Source organism: Zootoca vivipara, chromosome 9 (genome assembly GCF_965207765.1).
Source record: "Zootoca vivipara chromosome 9, rZooViv2.hap1.1, whole genome shotgun sequence".
Taxonomy (NCBI): Eukaryota; Metazoa; Chordata; class Lepidosauria; order Squamata; family Lacertidae; genus Zootoca; species Zootoca vivipara.
Genome location: NC_142592.1, coordinates 46,962,056 through 46,978,988, shown reverse-complemented (window position 1 = coordinate 46,978,988; position 16,933 = coordinate 46,962,056). Strand labels below are relative to the sequence as shown.

Genomic DNA, 16,933 nt, shown 5'->3' with positions numbered 1-16,933 from the left:
AATTGTTTGCCTAGAGAACTGCATCACAAAATTTGGGATGAGTATGGGTTTGGCTCTCATATGGTTTCAGAAAGAGAATTTGATAGAGCTGCTTTTAAATGCAAATTGACTTGAACTTTGCAAACAAACTATTTATTTCTGGCTCCACCGAAGTTCTTTGGAATTTGGTGGTGGTGGAGGAAGGGCATATATTCAGCCCTATGGGAAGAACAGGCATCATAATGTGGCTTGTGTTTGTTTTACTGGCTGCCCTCATCTAAAATGTTTCTTTGAAGCCAATTTTATGTATGCTTGGGGGGAGGAATTGTTTGCTGCTCTGGCTCAGGCAGCAAAAAATATTGGGCAAATGACCCTGTGGCCCAGGGCACCCAGAAGGAGTGCATGGCCTTCAGCAGCTGCCATTCAGAGGAATGTTGATTCTGTACCTATTGCACATAATTAATAATTGTTCAGGATTTCTACACACACCATCCTGCAGCATTAAAACAGAAAGGATTTTATATGTGGATAGATTTCCTGCTTAAAACAAACCGAAGAGAACTGCAAATAGTCAGGGCACCAGTATGGCTTGTCTGTTGAAATATGATTATTATATATCAAGTGTAAATTGCCCAGAAACTGTGGCTAGTCTAAGCAAAGCAGCTATACAGTTACATTTCCCCATGCTCTCCTGCCCTACTCTTCTGGCTTAATTAAATGAATACACTGCATTTCCCCACTATTCAAAGTTTAAGGAGTTACTTTGAAAACACATCCAAGTGCAAGTAGATAAACAGGTACCGCTCTGGCGGGAAGGTAAATGGCATTTCCGTGCACTGCTCTGGTTCGCCAGAAGCGGCTTAGTCATGGTACAGCAAACTAAATATGACATAATAGGCATCACTGAAACCTGGTGGGATGAGTCTCATGACTGGAATGTAGTAATAGAGGGATACAATCTATTTAAGAGAAATAGACCAAACAGGAAAGGAGGAGGAGTAGCTTTATATGTTAGGGATATGTATACCTGTGAAGAGATCCAGGATTTAAAACTTCAAAGCCAAATTGAGAGTATCTGGGTCAAAATTAAGGGAGAGAAAAACAACAGTGATTTCATTGTGGGAGTTTACTATAGATCCCCAAGCCAAACTGAGGACACAGATGATGCCTTCCTGGAACAGATGGCCAAGCATTCCAAAGGAAGTGAGATAGTAGTAATGGGGGATTTCAACTATCCTGATATTTGTTGGATGTCAAACTCAGCCAAGAGCATAAGGTCGAACAGATTCCTCACTGGCCTTGCAGACAACTTCATTGTCCAGAAAGTGGGAGAAGCAACAAGAGGATCAGCCATTTTAGATCTGGTCCTAACCAATAGTGATGACTTGGTTAGTGGGGTAGAAGTGGCAGGATCATTAGGTGGGAGTGACCATGCTCTTCTGGAGTTTATTATCCAGCGGAAAGGAGCAACCAAGCATACTAAGGTCCAAATTCTAGACTTCAGAAAACTTAGGGAAACGCTGGGTGAAATCCCATGGACAGTAATACTAAAAGGGAAGGGAGTTCATGATGGTTGGGAGTTTGTTAAAAGGGAGATATTAAAAGCACAACTTCAGGCAATACCAATGAGACGGAAACATGGAAGGTGCCTAAAGAAGCCAGGCTGGCTATCTAAAGAACTTTTGACTGAGTTAAGATTTAAAAGGGATATGTACAAAAAATGGAAAAGGGGGGAAATCTCCAGAGAGGAATTCAAACATATAGCCAGCACGTGTAGAGACAAAGTCAGAAAAGCTAAAGCACAGAATGAACTCAGGCTCGCCAGAGAGGTTAAAAGCAACAAAAAGGGCTTTTATGGATATGTCCGTAGCAAAAGGAAAAACAAGGAAACAGTGGGGTCACTCAGAGGAGAAGATGGTGAAATGCAAACAGGGGACAGAGAAAGGGCAGAACTCCTCAATGCCTTCTTTGCCTCAGTCTTCTCCAAGAAAGAAAAAAACGCCCGACCTGAAGAATATGGAGCAGATGATTCAGCAGGGGAAACACAGCCCAGGATAAGTAAGGAGGTAGTACAAGAATACTTGGCTAGTTTAGATGTATTCAAGTCTCCAGGGCCAGATGAACTACATCCAAGAGTATTAAAAGAACTGGCAGAGGTGATTTCAGAACCACTGGCAATAATCTTTGAAAATTCCTGGAGAACAGGCGAAGTTCCAGCAGACTGGAGGAGGGCAAATGTTGTCCCTATTTTCAAAAAGGGGAAAAGAGAGGACCCAAACAATTACCGCCCAGTCAGCCTGACATCAATACCAGGAAAGATTCTAGAGCAGATCATTAAGCAAACAGTCTGTGAGCACCTAGAAAGAAACTCTGTGATCACTAAAAGTCAGCATGGGTTCCTGAAAAATAAGTCATGTCAGACTAATCTGATCTCATTTTTTGACAGAATTACAAGCCTGGTAGATGAAGGGAATGCTGTGGATGTAGCCTATCTTGATTTCAGCAAGGCCTTTGACAAGGTGCCCCATGATATTCTTGTAAAGAAGCTGGTAAAATGTGGGCTAGACAATGCTACCATTCAGTGGATTTGTAGCTGGCTTACTGACCGAACCCAAAGGGTGCTCATCAATGGCTCCTCCTCATCCTGGAGAGTAGTGACTGGTGGGGTGCCACAGGGTTCTGTCTTGGGCCCAGTCTTGTTCAACATCTTTATCAATGACTTGGATGATGGGCTTGAGGGAATCCTGAGCAAGTTTGCAGATGACACCAAATTGGGAGGGGTGGCTAACACCCCAGAGGACAGGATCACACTTCAGAATGACCTTAACAGATTAGACAACTGGGCCAAAGCAAACAAGATGAATTTTAACAAGGAGAAATGTAAAGTACTACACTTGGGCAAAAAAAATGAAAGGCACAAATACAGGATGGGAGACACCTGGCTTGAGAGCAGTACATGTGAAAAGGATCTAGGAGTTTTGGTTGACCACAAACTTGACATGAGTCAGCAGTGTGATGCAGCAGCTAAAAAAGCCAATGCAATTCTGGGCTGCATCAATAGGAGTATAGCATCTAGATCAAGGGAAGTAATAGTACCACTGTATTCTGCTCTGGTCAGACCTCACCTGGAGTATTGTGTCCAGTTCTGGGCACCACAGTTCAAGAAGGATACTGATAAGCTGGAACGTGTCCAGAAGAGGGCAACCAAAATGGTCAAAGGCCTGGAAACGATGCCTTATGAGGAACGGCTTAGGGAGCTGGGTATGTTTAGCCTGGAGAAGAGAAGGTTAAGGGGTGATATGATAACCATGTTCAAATATATAAAAGGATGTCATATAGAGGAGGGAGAAAGGTTGTTTTCTGCTGCTCCAGAGAAGCGGACACGGAGCAACGGATTCAAACTACAAGAAAGAAAATTCCACCTAAACATTAGGAAGAACTTCCTGACAGTAAGAGCTGTTCGGCAGTGGAATTTGCTGCCAAGGAGTGTGGTGGAGTCTCCTTCTTTGGAGGTCTTTAAGCAGAGGCTTGACAGCCATCTGTCAGGAATGCTTTGATGGTGTTTCCTGCTTGGCAGGGGGTTGGACCGGATGGCCCTTGTGGTCTCTTCCAACTCTATGATTCTATGATTCTATGATTCTATGATTCTATGATTCTATGCTGGCCACATGACCCGGAAGCTGTACGCTGGCTCCCTCGGACAGTAAAGCGAGATGAGCATCGCAACCCCAGAGTTGTCCATGACTGGACTTAACGGTCAGGGGTCCGTTTACCTTTACCTATACAAGGTTAAACTACTGGTCCACTACCAGAACTTTCATTTACCGGATATTGGGGTCAGATTTTTTTTTGTGTGTGAAAAAAATCAGGGTTGTGGGGAGAGGGAGGGTTGGAGCACAGGTATTTTAGAACAGCACCCAGGCCCATGCAGAGCTTGTATGAGGCTGGGGTAGGCCCATTAAATCCCTGGTTGGCTGGGAAGACCCTGGTGCTGCCCTCCAGGCAACTTAGGCCTCCGAGGCCCAGGGCAAGTATAGCATCCCACCCCGCCCTGCACGGTGCTGGCAGTAAAAATTAAGCAAGCCTGATAGGAAACATTTGACCACCAATAATGTAAGCATGAGAGACTATGTAAAAGTTTAAATCATACAGCAGCTTCAGTGTGTCATTGGGGAAAGAGAGAGATTTCAAGAGGCAGATCACATCCAAGCACTCGAGACAATGCAAAATGTCTTACAAGTTCTTTTGGCTGGGGTTAGGTTTTCTATTTTCAAAATTATTATTAATCATTGAATAATGGGTTTAATTCTACTGCTGGGGCAAGGATAGTGGAGGTTGTGTGTGCCCGAATGTTGAAGTGGAATGTAAAATTAAGGGAGCATAACATTTCTTCCTAAACAGCAGCACTCCTAGCTCTACCAGCCATTTGCTCGGCTCAACCTAACTGTTGGCCTCCCTCCTTTCCTTCCTCCCTACCAGTTCTAATGAGCACCATCCTCCACTGGTGAGAAGAAGAGAGGCAGGCAAGCAAGCAACAAAATCAGGGCTTGCTCCAGTCAGTCTGTCCTCTTTCCACCTGCAGGATCAACTTTATAGCATTTTCTAAATTGTAAACCACTGTCTGTGCCTTGGCAGAAAGGCAGTCTACAAGTGCAATACAATAAATAAAGGAGTTTGCTTCCAATAAAGTGGGGATATAGGATTGCAACCATGAAATTATTATTCATCATTATTTATTGGACTGCTATTCTGCTGCCTTTCAGCCCAAAAGTTCCCAGGGCAGTACATGACAGATTATAACATGCATAAATCCCAAAAGCTATACAACCACAATATAAACCAGATAAAAGATGGAAACATCCACAGAGCAAGAGTTAAAATTTACAAGCAGTCCACCAGCAAGTCCAAAAACCCTTTCAACCAGTACCCTAAGGCCTGAGAGAACAGGTATGTTGTGAGCTAATGCCTAGAATTAATCAATTCAGAGGACAACTGAATCTCTGGGGAGGGAATTCCACATACGGGGTGCCATAACAGAGAAGGGCCTGCTCCATGTCACTGTGCTACTAACTCTAGTTATTGGTGGAACAACGGGCAGGGCTTCTTCTGCAGATGTTCATGCTGGGGAAGTTAGACTGGTGACTTCCATTTCTGAAATGTGATGTTTACAGATAATATGTAAAGTGGAATCTCTAATTGTTTTTCTTCCAAGATCAACTTTAGTATTCTCACAGCCTGCTATGACCATCTGCCATACTTTTCATTGTCAATCAAGCAAACATGTTGCATTTGCCCCTTATGAAAATGTTCTAATTGCAATAAATTGCAATAAATTGAGATGTACAAAGTTCAGACCTAGGATAAGTTTAGTTTAGTTTCTAGGACAATGTTGATTTGTCTTTGGGCAATGGGGGTTGGAATCCATGTACTTTTGGGCAGCATGAAATAAATGTTAGAGACGAGAAATGCTGGGAATGTTGGGTACTTGATTTGTGGATAACTTGTTTACTGATTTTTAAAAAGTAGGCAAAGTGATATATGGAAGCATTTAAGTGGCAAAGCCAGTTGACCACACTTGATCCTATTCAGAGGAGTTGAGGGAAGAACACAGATTCCAGAGATAGATCACTTCCAAGCACTGGTTAGAAGCAGAGGAATGGTGGGAGGAACCAGCTGGGGAACCCCCATGGGAAGGCGGCTCAAAGACCAGGGATTGGTGGTGGGATGACATTGAGTGGTCACAGGGAGGAGGAGAAGACAGGGAAGAGGAGGTGTCAGAAGTTGAAGAGGTAACAGGACTTAGTGAGCTGAGAGAGTCTGCGGCAGAGATAAGTCCAGAATCAGAGGCAGAGGCTGAAGTAGGTGAGTGGGAGGAGGGAGGCCAAGAGGCAGATATGAGTCAGGCTGGTGAAGAGTCCTGGGTGTCTCCCCTTCCAACTGCAAAAAAGCTCCCCTCCCTACTGAAACCCAGAACCAAAAGAAGTATGAAACAGGAGGAGCAAAGACAGGTACGCAGGCGCAGTCTCTGATTGCAGAAAAGGCCATGAAGAGGAGCAGACATAGATGGCTGTGGAGAGGCAGGGACCTTTAGTCTCTGCAACTGATTCATGGAGTAAGGCCTACAGGAAGTGAGCTTATGTGCTCCATTAGGCTTGACACTCTGCCAAGTCTGCGAAGATAGTTTTTGCCAATAAAGGGTTAATTCCAACTTTGATCTGTGTGATTTACCAGCAGGCTAACTGTGGCAGCACATGAGATTATGGAACATGCCAGTCTCACAGCTTCTTTCGTCCAGGTTAGTTTTTCGTCCTGAGAATGGGTTTAATTCTATAGAAATGACATGGTAGTTCAAAACCAGTACAAGACACCTGGCTTTTCTTTCAATGCCTCTGAAGGCAATGTTGAGGATGTTGCCCATAGTTTGAGACCAGAGCACTGGAAGAGCCACCTTCTTCTGCCACTTCTGCCATTACTTTTTCCACTGCTTGGCGGTTATCTGCTGGTTGTTTAAAGATTTTTTTAATAAATAACATTGTTTTAATTTTTTTATACAGAAGAAAACCCTCAGCATACCAAAACGTTTTACATGTTATTCCTATCCATACTCAGTAAAAGAAAACTTCCTATGTTCCTACAGTTCTATATTACCTGACAGCTGTCTATGTTCCTGCTGTTCAAATTCAAAATAAATTATCCTTTCACTGGAAGGACAGATCCTGAAGCTGAGGCTCCAGTACTTTGGCCACCTCATGAGAAGAGAAGACTCCCTGGAAAAGACCCTGATGCTGGGAAAGATTGAGGGCACTAGGAGAAGGGGACGACAGAGGACGAGATGGCTGGACAGTGTTCTCGAAGCTATGAACATGAGTTTGACCAAACTGCGGGAGGCAGTGCAAGACAGGAGTGCCTGGCGTGCTATGGTCCATGGGGTGACAAAGAGTAGGACACGACTAAACAACTAAACAACAACAAAATTTTGAATTTCCTAGTTGTTGTTTGAAAAAAGATAGAGAAATGTAAACAGAAGGGAACTTGCTTGGATAGAAACTTGGCAAGACTTACTTTCCTCCCTGACCTTCAGCTTTATTCTGACACATGACAATCTGGAAGATTTTTCCACAGAAGAAATTAAATAAACATGCTGTATTTATTTACTATGTAAAAGTTCAACTTTCAATAATTCAATGGCCTCATTTGCTCCATTATCTGGTGTCGTTTGCAGGAAACTGATGTTGCAATAGGCTGAGGTGATCGGCCCCACCCCACCCCCTGCTCTTTTGGGGAGCAGAGGTGAATGGCGTCCAGGTCTTTTACACGAAGAGTAAATATTAGAGAAGTAGAAATGTTGGGAAATTCCTTCCTGGATACAAAAACTGCAGCCACCTATTAAAGTCAGCAAAGAGCTATAAATGTGGCAAAGCTGTTCAAACACACTTAAACCTCAGAGAGTCCTAAGGAGGAATTGAGAGAAGAATTGAGATCAGTTCCAAATAAACCCCATCAAGATGATGCTGGGAACATCAAAACCCTGCAGCTTCCTTTGTCCAGGTTTGTTTTTTTTCCTTTACAGGTCCACCAGACATGAAACATTGATCCCACCACCTCCTTACATTTCCAACTTCGGTCTGTATTATTTCTATACATTATCGCTAATTTCCTTCATGTAGTTTTCCTTAATAGAATAACAGGCTGTCAACTTAATATCTTCCCTCCACAATTTTTTTGCCACTCAGAGTTGTATATTATGACCTAGATCTCTTGCCCACTTTACCATGGCTGATTTTACCTCCTCGCCGTTCACCGACCATTCTAATAAAAATTTATACATTTTGGACAGTATTTTGTCATCATTGTATATCAAATCTCTTTTGAACCTTGAAAGTTCTTTTTGAGTGAGTCTGTTAGAAATTTATAATTCTGTCCTTTTTTTTTTTAGCAGCCTCCCTGGGACCTCTCTCAAGATAACTATATATTTTTCTCCTCAATGCGAAGTCTTCTTTTAAAATTAGTTTGTAATATTATATCTTTGAGAGCTAGAGTTCAGTCACCTGGCCATTTATTCACCTTTGCTATAGTAGAATTGACTCTAAAGGTTGAGGTTGAATCCTGACAAGACAGAAGTACTGTTTTTGGGGGGAAGGGGGCGGGTGGGTGGGTGGGGACTCCCTTGTCCTGAATAGGATAAATGTGCCCTTGAAGGACCAGGTGAGCAGCCTGGGAGTCATTTTGGACTCACAGCTGTCCATGGAGGCACAGGTTAATTCTGTGTCCAGGGTGGCTGTCTACCAGCTCCATTTGGTAAGCAGGCTGAGACCCTACCTGCCCACAGACTGTCTCGCCAGAGTGGTGCATGCTCTAGTTATCTTCTGCTTGGACTGCTGCAATGCGCTCTATGTGGGGCTACCTTTGAAGGTGACCTTGAAACTGCAATTAATCCAGAATGCGGCAGCTAGACTGGTGACTGGGAGCGGCCGCCAAGACCACATAACACCGGTCTTGAAAGATCTACATTGGCTCCCAGTACGTTTCCGAGCACAATTCAATGTGTTGGTGCTGACCTTTAAAGCCCTAAACGGCCTCGGTCCTGTATACCTGAAGGAGCGTCTCCACCCCCTTTGTTCAGCCTGGACACTGAGATCCAGCGCCGAGGGCCTTCTGGCGGTTCCCTCACTGCGAGAAGCAAAGCTACAGGGAACCAGGCAGAGGGCCTTCTCCGTAGTGGCGCCCACCCTGTGGAACGCCCTTCCATCGGAGGTCAAAGAGATAAACAACTACCTGACATTTAGAAAACACCTAAAGGCAGCCAGCCCTGTTTAGGGAAGTTTTTAATCTGTGATATTTTAATGTATTTTGGTATTTGTTGGAAGCCGCCCAGAGTGGCGAGGGAAACCCAGCCAGATTGGTGGGGTATAAATAAACAAATACAGTGGTACCTCTACTTACGGATAACTCTACTTACGAATGTTTCTACTTACGAATGGAGCTCCGTCCGCCATCTTGGATGCGGTTTAGATAGGATTTTTTCTACTTACGAATTTTTAGGTAGGGGTTGCATCTACTTACGAATATTTTCTCCCAATGGGATTCGACTTACAAATTTTTTCGACTTACAAATGTGTGTTTGGAACGCATTAAATTTATAAGTAGAGGTACCACTGTAAATAAATAATAATAATAAAGATTTTATCAATCTTTCTGCCCACTTTCATGAGTGATGTAATCAAGTAGAAATTAAACTCATGTAATCCAAATGTGACTGCCTGTGTGGCTATCTCTTTAGCTATCTACACTATCAAAATGCTAAGATATTTCTTATATCTTTTGCTTCAGGTGTCTGGATTTTGACCATAGTTTTGGCCAGAGCTGGAGGAGTTCAAGCATATCCTTCTGGTATTCCCGGTCGTCCTGGTGCTCCTGGTGCTCCTGGTATGCCTGGTCATCCTGGTGCTCCTGGTGCTCCTGGTGCTCCTGGTATTCCTGGTCCTCCTGGTGCTCCTGGTGCTCCTGGTCCTCCTGGTCCTCCTGGTGCTCCTGGTCCTCCTGGTCCTCCTGGTCCTCCTGGTATGCCTGGTCATCCTGGTGCTCCTGGTGCTCCTGGTATGCCTGGTCCACCTGGTCCACTTGGGCCTAAAGGTGCTCCTGGACCACAGGGCCCCCAAGGTATGATCTCTAGCTTAATCCTCAGCAAATTATTTACTACTACTACTACTACCTTTATTGTCAATGTACAACCCGTGTACCATGAAATTAACCGAGCCTCCCCCCCAAACACTCAATCTCATTGCACACCAACCCCAAAAGTCAGTTGCACTATATTATTTTCCGTTCAGCAGTCTAACAGCCCACAGATAGAAACTGTTTTTTAGCCTGTTGGTACAACTGATTATACTTCTATACCTCCTGCCTGAGGGTAGAAGATTAAAGAGGGGCTGGCCGGGGTGTGAATCGTCCCTGAGATTTTATCTCGCTCTCCTAAGACAATGATCCCTTGCGATGTCATCTAGCGGGCTCAGGGTACAGCCCATGATACTACACTTTGCATGGAAGACAGAACACTTCAGAAACCAAGCAACAGAAATCAAGTTCCTGGTTATCTTTACCAGATAAACAAAGCAGGTGCTGGGTTTAATCCTAGATGGTGGAAAGAAACAGCTTTGGTCACCCATTTTAGGGAGAGGGACTGGGAGGAGGGTCAGTGTCAGGAGTGAGCCAGCAGTAAATCACACTGTTCAAGTTAGAGTTAACTATTAGCAAAAGTACGATCTGCACAGACTTGGCGGAATGTTAGACCTAATGGGCACCACAACCCATCCCCAGTAGGTCCTTCCCCATGAAGTAGTTGCTGAGACTGAAAGTCCCTGCTTTTCCACAGCTGCCTAAGTCCCCTCCTCTCCAGGATTCCCCCGCCCCCAAGCAATCAGAGACTCTGCTTGCATGTTGCCAATCTCTCCTCTTCCCTTTCCATGCCTCTTCTGGTTCTGGGAGACTAGTGGGGAAGCAGAGCTTTTAGCAGAATGGGGGGGGGGGGAGAAGTCCATTGGGTTCAATGGTGGATGCCATTGCCAAAGTCATTTTCCCCGGAACCCCACCCCCTTTTCCATCCCGTTTTAATTTTTACCTGCAATATACGGTTGCTATTTGTTTTCATATTCTTTTTAGGAAATTTTGTGGAACATTGTTGTATTTCTTAAATTGTTATTTAGTACACCACTTGGAGAGATTTTACTATATCAAATGGTATAATTTTTATGATTATAAAAAACCAAAGAATGTCTAAACAATGGTAAAATTATAGTAACTGCAATATTGTGTTGTTGTTTTTTATATAAAGTATACTAAGGGAACTGAGTTCTGTTCAGGTTTTTGAACTCCAGTTCCGTTCTGGTTCAGCCACTAATCTGAACTATTTTTCAACCTGCTGAAATACATTTCATATGACTGACCACATAGAAGGCAAGCTACCAGCAATTGTGAGGTCTACCAAATGCCTGAAACATCCCCTTTTTTGCTATTCAAGGCAAGTAGCTAAAATCAGGTGGTTTAATGAGAGACTGGTGGGCCATATTTTGTTTTGCAGGTCACATGTTGCACAGGGGTAATATCCTAAACATTAACAATTCACTAACAATTAACAATTCTATAATATTAAGATAATGCTAAATATGTAGCTTGAGAATAATTTTTTAACAGTACACCATCCTCATCACATCCTCCCAGGGCCGGAGTGAGCATTGAGGCAAACTAGGCAACTTCCTAGAACGCCAATATGGAGGGGGGGCTGGCCAGCCTGCCCCACCACAGCCGCCCGGTGCCGCTCCGTTTCTTTTACACGCCCCACAGCCAGCCGGGGAGAAGGGAGACGTTCCTTCTCGCCGGCTGGCTGTGAGGCAGGCGGAGGGAAAGCCCCAGAGCTGTGCCCTGCGTTTGGCCAACTTTCTCTCTGCCCGCCCCACCACAGCCAGCCAGGGAGAAGGGAGATGTCCCTTCGAGCCGGCTGGCTGTGGGGCAGGCGGAGGGAAAGCCCCAGAGCCGTGCAAAGCGTTTGGCTGGCTTTCCCTCCACCCGCCCCACAGCCAGCCAAGGTGAAGGGAGACGTCCCTTCTAGCCGGCTGGCTGTGGGGTGGGCGGAGGGAAAGCCCCAGAGCCGCGCAAAGCGTTTGGCTGGCTTTTCCTCCACCCGCCCCTGCCGGTCGCAGAGGTGGAGGAGGGGGTCGGAGTAGCCCAATTTTGTGCTGATCCTGGTGCCCCCTCGCCCCTGCCGATCACGGAGGGGGTCAGAGCAGCCCGATTTCCAGCAGCTGCACGCTGGCCATCTCCGCCTGGGGGGAGGGGGAGGCAGAATCAGCAATCGCCTGCCTTCCTTCCTTCCTTCCTTCCTTCCCCCTGTTCCTTTCTTTCACTCTCTCTTAGCCCTTCCACCCATCCATCTTTCTTTCCTGCCTTCTCTCTCTTCTCTCCCTCCGTCTCTTTCTTTCTCTATTGCTCTAGCTTCAGCTCCTTCCGAGGGCTTCTGCTGGCAGAACTAGTCAGCTGAATCTGGCCCACATTGTTTGGAATTAATATGATTTATGAAGTAGGAAATCTGCATGCATGTAGTACCTAAAGTCATCATTACAACAAAGTAAAACTGGGGTTTTCCTAGGATTATTTATAGAAAAGAAACAGCTCCTTCTTCAGTAGCACCTCCCAACTAAACGTGGAACTAAAGCAGGTTGAAAGTCAATAACTGGCCAGTTCCTCTGCAGATGTATTTCCTGAATAGCACCATTTTGGAAGAAATCCAAGTATTCTTGCAAAATTGATTCTCCCTCCCTCCCTTTCTCTTCCTCTTCCTCTTCCTCTTCCTCTCTCTCTCTCTCTTCCTCTCTCTCTCTCTCTCTCTCTCTCTCTCTCTCTCTCTCTCTTTCTCTCTTTCACCCCTTCCTTCCTTCCCTCCTTCTTGAGGCTGTCCTCAAGGTCTGCTTGCTTTACAGCGAGGTGAGAGGGGGGACAGACGGGAACCCCTTCCACCCCTCCTCCCAGCCTTTTAGAGGAGGAAAACAAAAAATATAGTAAGTAAGTAAGTAAGTAAAACCTTTATTGGCATCAAACAAACTCACAGGCAAAATAATAAGAGATTAAAACTGTCACTGTGGCAAACACTGTGTTAAGAGAGAGAAGGGAATAATCCGCTATCCGCTCTCACGACAATGGGGCTTCTAATAATTCAGACGACTGCAGAGTACAACGACGAGAAAATAGTAAATTAAGAAATTGAGTAAGATTTCCCGCTCTGGTCTCCTTCTGGGGATGTCGAGCCGGTCCAGGAATTGTTGACGAAGGTCGACGTAAAGATTACAATGAAAAACCATATGTAGAAGGCTTTCCACCTGAGGGTCATGACACGGACAGAACCTCTTGTCCTTCGCCCTGCCGAGAATCTTCCCCACAGGAGGTTCGATGGATTTGCGTTGAACCTGGCCAACGAAAATGCCCTTCTTTCTTGTGGGTTCAGTAGGAAGTCAAGATAATTAGGTTTTGTTTCATGAGCCCACGGGAGGTGGAAAAGAAGGGGGGAACATGTTGTGCCTGCTGCCGCTATAAGATCCTGTCTCTCAATGTCCCACAACCTAGTTAAGACTGTGGCTTTGGCAGATTGTAAGGACATTGAGCGGAGGAGTTCTACTGAAAGCCCCAGTTGCTGTACCTTCCTGTTGAAGTGTTGTAGCCCTGGGGGGAGGAAGGTGTCCGAAAGCATTTCCTGGAGGAAGGGATCTCTGTCAAAGTCGAGGCAGATTTTTAGCCAGAATATAAGGAATCTTGCCCAGGCGACAGATTCCACCTTGTGTTGAGCTCCCTCTAAACATAAAACTGCATATGGGACGCATCTTGGAACAGAGAAAATCTTGTAGAGGAAGGCTGATTGCACTTGCTCTACTGTCTGGGTGAACCCCGGGATCCAGATTGGAATGCCGTAGAGCATATATATTTATTTTTCTTGTTTTCTGCCTCGAAAAAGGAGGTGCACCCTATTGTTGGGTGCGTCCTATGCAGCATTTGTGGGGAAATGCTCAATACAAGCCATTACAAGCATAGCAAAAGTAGTCATAAATAATAAATAAAACACATCAAAAAGCACACAATTGAATCGAACTATTTCTGCATAAGTGATTATAATACAGATAAAGATACAAAAAAATATCAATGATGGCAACACCAACTTCACAACAATGCCCTCCTTAAACAATACCTCATGTGTCTGGTCAGCAGCCTCCGCTTTTGTAGCTGGAGTCAGTCAGGGTCCAGCCCTCCCAGGACAGGTGGGAAAAGGCCTGCAAGGTAGAGAGCCGGTCTTCCAGGACTCACAGCCAAGATGGTTTAGACCAGATGTTGATGAACTACAGCTCCATCTTTCCTGACTACTGAACATGCTGGCTGGGGCTGATAGCAATTGGGGGGTCCAACATTTGGGGGGCAGCAGGAATCCCATCTCAGCTCTAGAGATTCTGAGAAAGAAATTATTTCTGTTTGGATGACAACTTCAATGCACTGCTAGCTTCTTCTTTTAACAGCCAAAGCTGGGTACCTGTGAAGACTCTGTCATTCAAACACGGCTTTTGTGCCTGGGCCCTATGAGTGGTTGGAAGAGTCTGAACCTAAACAGCTGCAGGCTATTTTGATTTGAGACAGACACCTGTCACTGCTTCTTCTGCTAAATTGCTTTTCCCCTCCCTCTTCAATTTTTATAAAGGTTTGCCAGCGGCTCAAGGATTGATGTGTCCTCATGGATTGCCAGAAGCTGATTGTCAACCAGGCCTAAGAGCACCACCAAAATCTGCATTTTCTGCAAAAGTGGGCAAAAGCTATCCAGAACCTAATCAGCCCATAGTATTTCAAAATATTCTATACAACGAGCAGCAAGTCTTTGATGAGTCATCTGGCACATTCACCTGCCAAATCCCAGGAGTCTATTATTGTACCTACAACCTGAAGGGACACCAGAATTCACATATGATCCTGGCAAGGAATGGTAGAGAGGTGAAAGCATCCGATCAGATTACCTCGGATGCTTATGAAAACCTGCCCGAAAGTGCAATCCTTAAACTAGAGAAAGGAGATAGGGTGTGGTTGGATGCAAAAGAGGCTTATCATGGGATAACAGAAGGAAGCTATTTTTTGTGCTATCTCATATATGACTCTTAGATTATGCAGTACTCTGGATTCAAATGGCTTGCTTCATTGCATTGTCCTGCAAACATTTAACTAGATGGTTTGTTTTGATTTGCAAGAAGTTCACCTAATCTATAATAGGTACACTTAGGGATGGGGAAGAATTCTAAATGGGAAGCTAGCAAGTAGGACTCATTGGAGATCTGAGTAAACATGCCTAGGATGCAGTTGGGTTATGGCTCACCAATGGCTCAGAGGTATTGTTTTACAATTTTCATAGAAACATGAAAGCAGAACAAGAAGTGTGCATGGATTTCCATGAAGTTTATTAGAAGGCTACTGCTTCTATATTTACAAATCAAAAGGCTGTGCTTCACACTGTTTCCACATCTGCATAGGTGCATGCATGTAATCATTTGTTTAAAATTAAAGGTTGTGTCATAAAACAACTGACTGAATATTTACCCTGTTTCTCATATTTTAAGGCATCCCCATAAAATAAGCCATAGCAGGATTTTTAAGCATTCAAGGAATATAAGCCATACCCCAAAAATAAGACATAGTGATAGGAGCAGCAGCAATGCTGGCCGCGGCAGGAGGAGGAGGAAAAAAATAAGACATCCCTTGAAAATAAGCCATAGTGTGTTTTTTTGAGGAAAAAATAAATATAAGACGTGTCTTATAATATGAGAAACACGGTATAAGGGGAAATTATATAGGTTTTTGTTTTTTTAAATATAAACAAAAAAGACAGGGATAGAGGAATGGAGGAGCAGATGGGCAGGGATGGGAATTAATGTGTTTATTTGGACAATGTATAAATATTGGGGGCAATCACAGCCTTTCTCTGCTAACAGCAAAGTGGAGGTGCAGGTGGAAGTGTAGAGATGACACTATGGATTCATGGATAAGTACTGTTGCCTATAAGTCCAGGCAATGGGGTTTGTAACAATCTCTTTATTCACAGCAGACAAGTAAAAGACAAAAGACCAACTCCCAGCCTACTGCTATATATATGTAGGCAACTGGGCCAGCCTACAAACTCCAGGTGAAACTAATTAAACTAACTAAAACAGTCACTCCTAGCCGTAACTCCTTCCTGGCTACTCTGCTCCTGTGTTGTGCCTGCTATTCAATACACAACACCCCTCCCCTCTTAGCCAAGAACACCCCGGTTGAGAATAAAAAACAACATCAAACGTGACACACACATTGAAACATCTGATTCCCATCCCCCCGTACCACCCCACAGTCAAAGTCTCCCAAATATCGCGGACGGGTTCGCACCCTCTGGGACCGTCTGAGCTCGGGCTCTCGGGGACTGTCCCCTGCCTGAGTCTCTTCAATGTCGAGCCGTGGCTCAGTTCCACTCTCCACTCCTACTGACCCGGCCTTGCTGTCTTCCACTTGGACTTCAACATCAGGGGGACAGGTGACTATGGGTTCTCTGCTGACCTGCTCCAGCAATTGCTCCACTTCCCTTGCGGCTGATTCATCCTTCCGGATGGGCCACCACTGTCAAAGTTGGTCGACATGGCGGCGAAGACTACCTGCGCCTTCTACCTCAACCTCATACACTACAGGACCGGTCGGCCTAGAAACTGTAGCCGGAATCCACACAGGGCCGGATCCATAGTTCTTAGTGTAGATCAATCAATCAGGAAGTTTATTCGGCTTTACGCCCATCATAAAACACAACACAACAAAATAAATCAAATAAAACAGCGGACTCGTTCAAGCCACAAATAATAAAACACAATTCACAGCTCACAAGGACAAATATTAACAATGAAAAAGAACAGTTTAAGATAATGATTAAAAATTTAGGCACTACGCTAAAATCAATATCAGATGTCATTATAAAAAAAAAAAATTATAACTATAAATAATCTGCTAACATTCCATTCCGTCTCTTGTACGAGAGGACGGCTGTTAGGAATTTAGCGACCTGTAGAGTAATATGAGGATCCACATCTTGAAGAACCCAGGCAAGCTGTAGGTCAACTGGTTTGTCAGCCATAGGCTGGATTATGGAGTTTAGTATACTAGCACGAGCCGAACTGTACATAGGGCAGATAAACATAACATGATGTAGAGATTCAGATGTTTTAATTTCACAAGCACACATTGAAGAGACTTGGCCCTTAGTAAATCTATGTCTCAGCACGTTTGTTGGAAAAACATTAAACCTAGCTTTAATGAAGGCATATCGGTGAGACGCGGCCGTAAGCGATGTTAGATAGGACGGAGCACGGTAGATAGGGGTTATGCCGAAATTTAACGGCGAGCAAACTCCACCACCAGC

The 16,933-nt window shown here is 44.5% G+C and overlaps 1 protein-coding gene across 1 annotated transcript; it reads left to right on the top strand.

Moving 5' to 3' along the window:
• Window positions 1–7,415: 7,415 nt before the first annotated feature.
• On the top strand, window positions 7,416–15,642 carry LOC118091256 (uncharacterized). The gene is made up of 3 exons (XM_060279880.2): window positions 7,416–7,527; window positions 9,310–9,639; window positions 14,210–15,642. The coding sequence occupies exons 1-3, from the start codon at window positions 7,485–7,487 to the stop codon at window positions 14,659–14,661; spliced, it is 825 nt and encodes a 274-aa protein (XP_060135863.2). The 5' UTR covers window positions 7,416–7,484; the 3' UTR covers window positions 14,662–15,642.
• The last annotated feature ends 1,291 nt before the right edge of the window (window positions 15,643–16,933 follow it).

What these genes read in the sequence shown, in the direction of transcription:
- LOC118091256 (XM_060279880.2), top strand. Translation starts at nt 7,485, where the DNA reads ATGATGCTGGGAACATCAAAACCCTGCAGCTTCCTTTGTCCAG. An exon ending in CTGCAGCTTCCTTTGTCCAG is followed by an intron (nt 7,528 to 9,309) that starts GTTTGTTTTTTT and finishes CTTTTGCTTCAG; the next exon opens with GTGTCTGGATTTTGACCATA. An exon ending in TGGACCACAGGGCCCCCAAG is followed by an intron (nt 9,640 to 14,209) that starts GTATGATCTCTA and finishes ATTTTTATAAAG; the next exon opens with GTTTGCCAGCGGCTCAAGGA.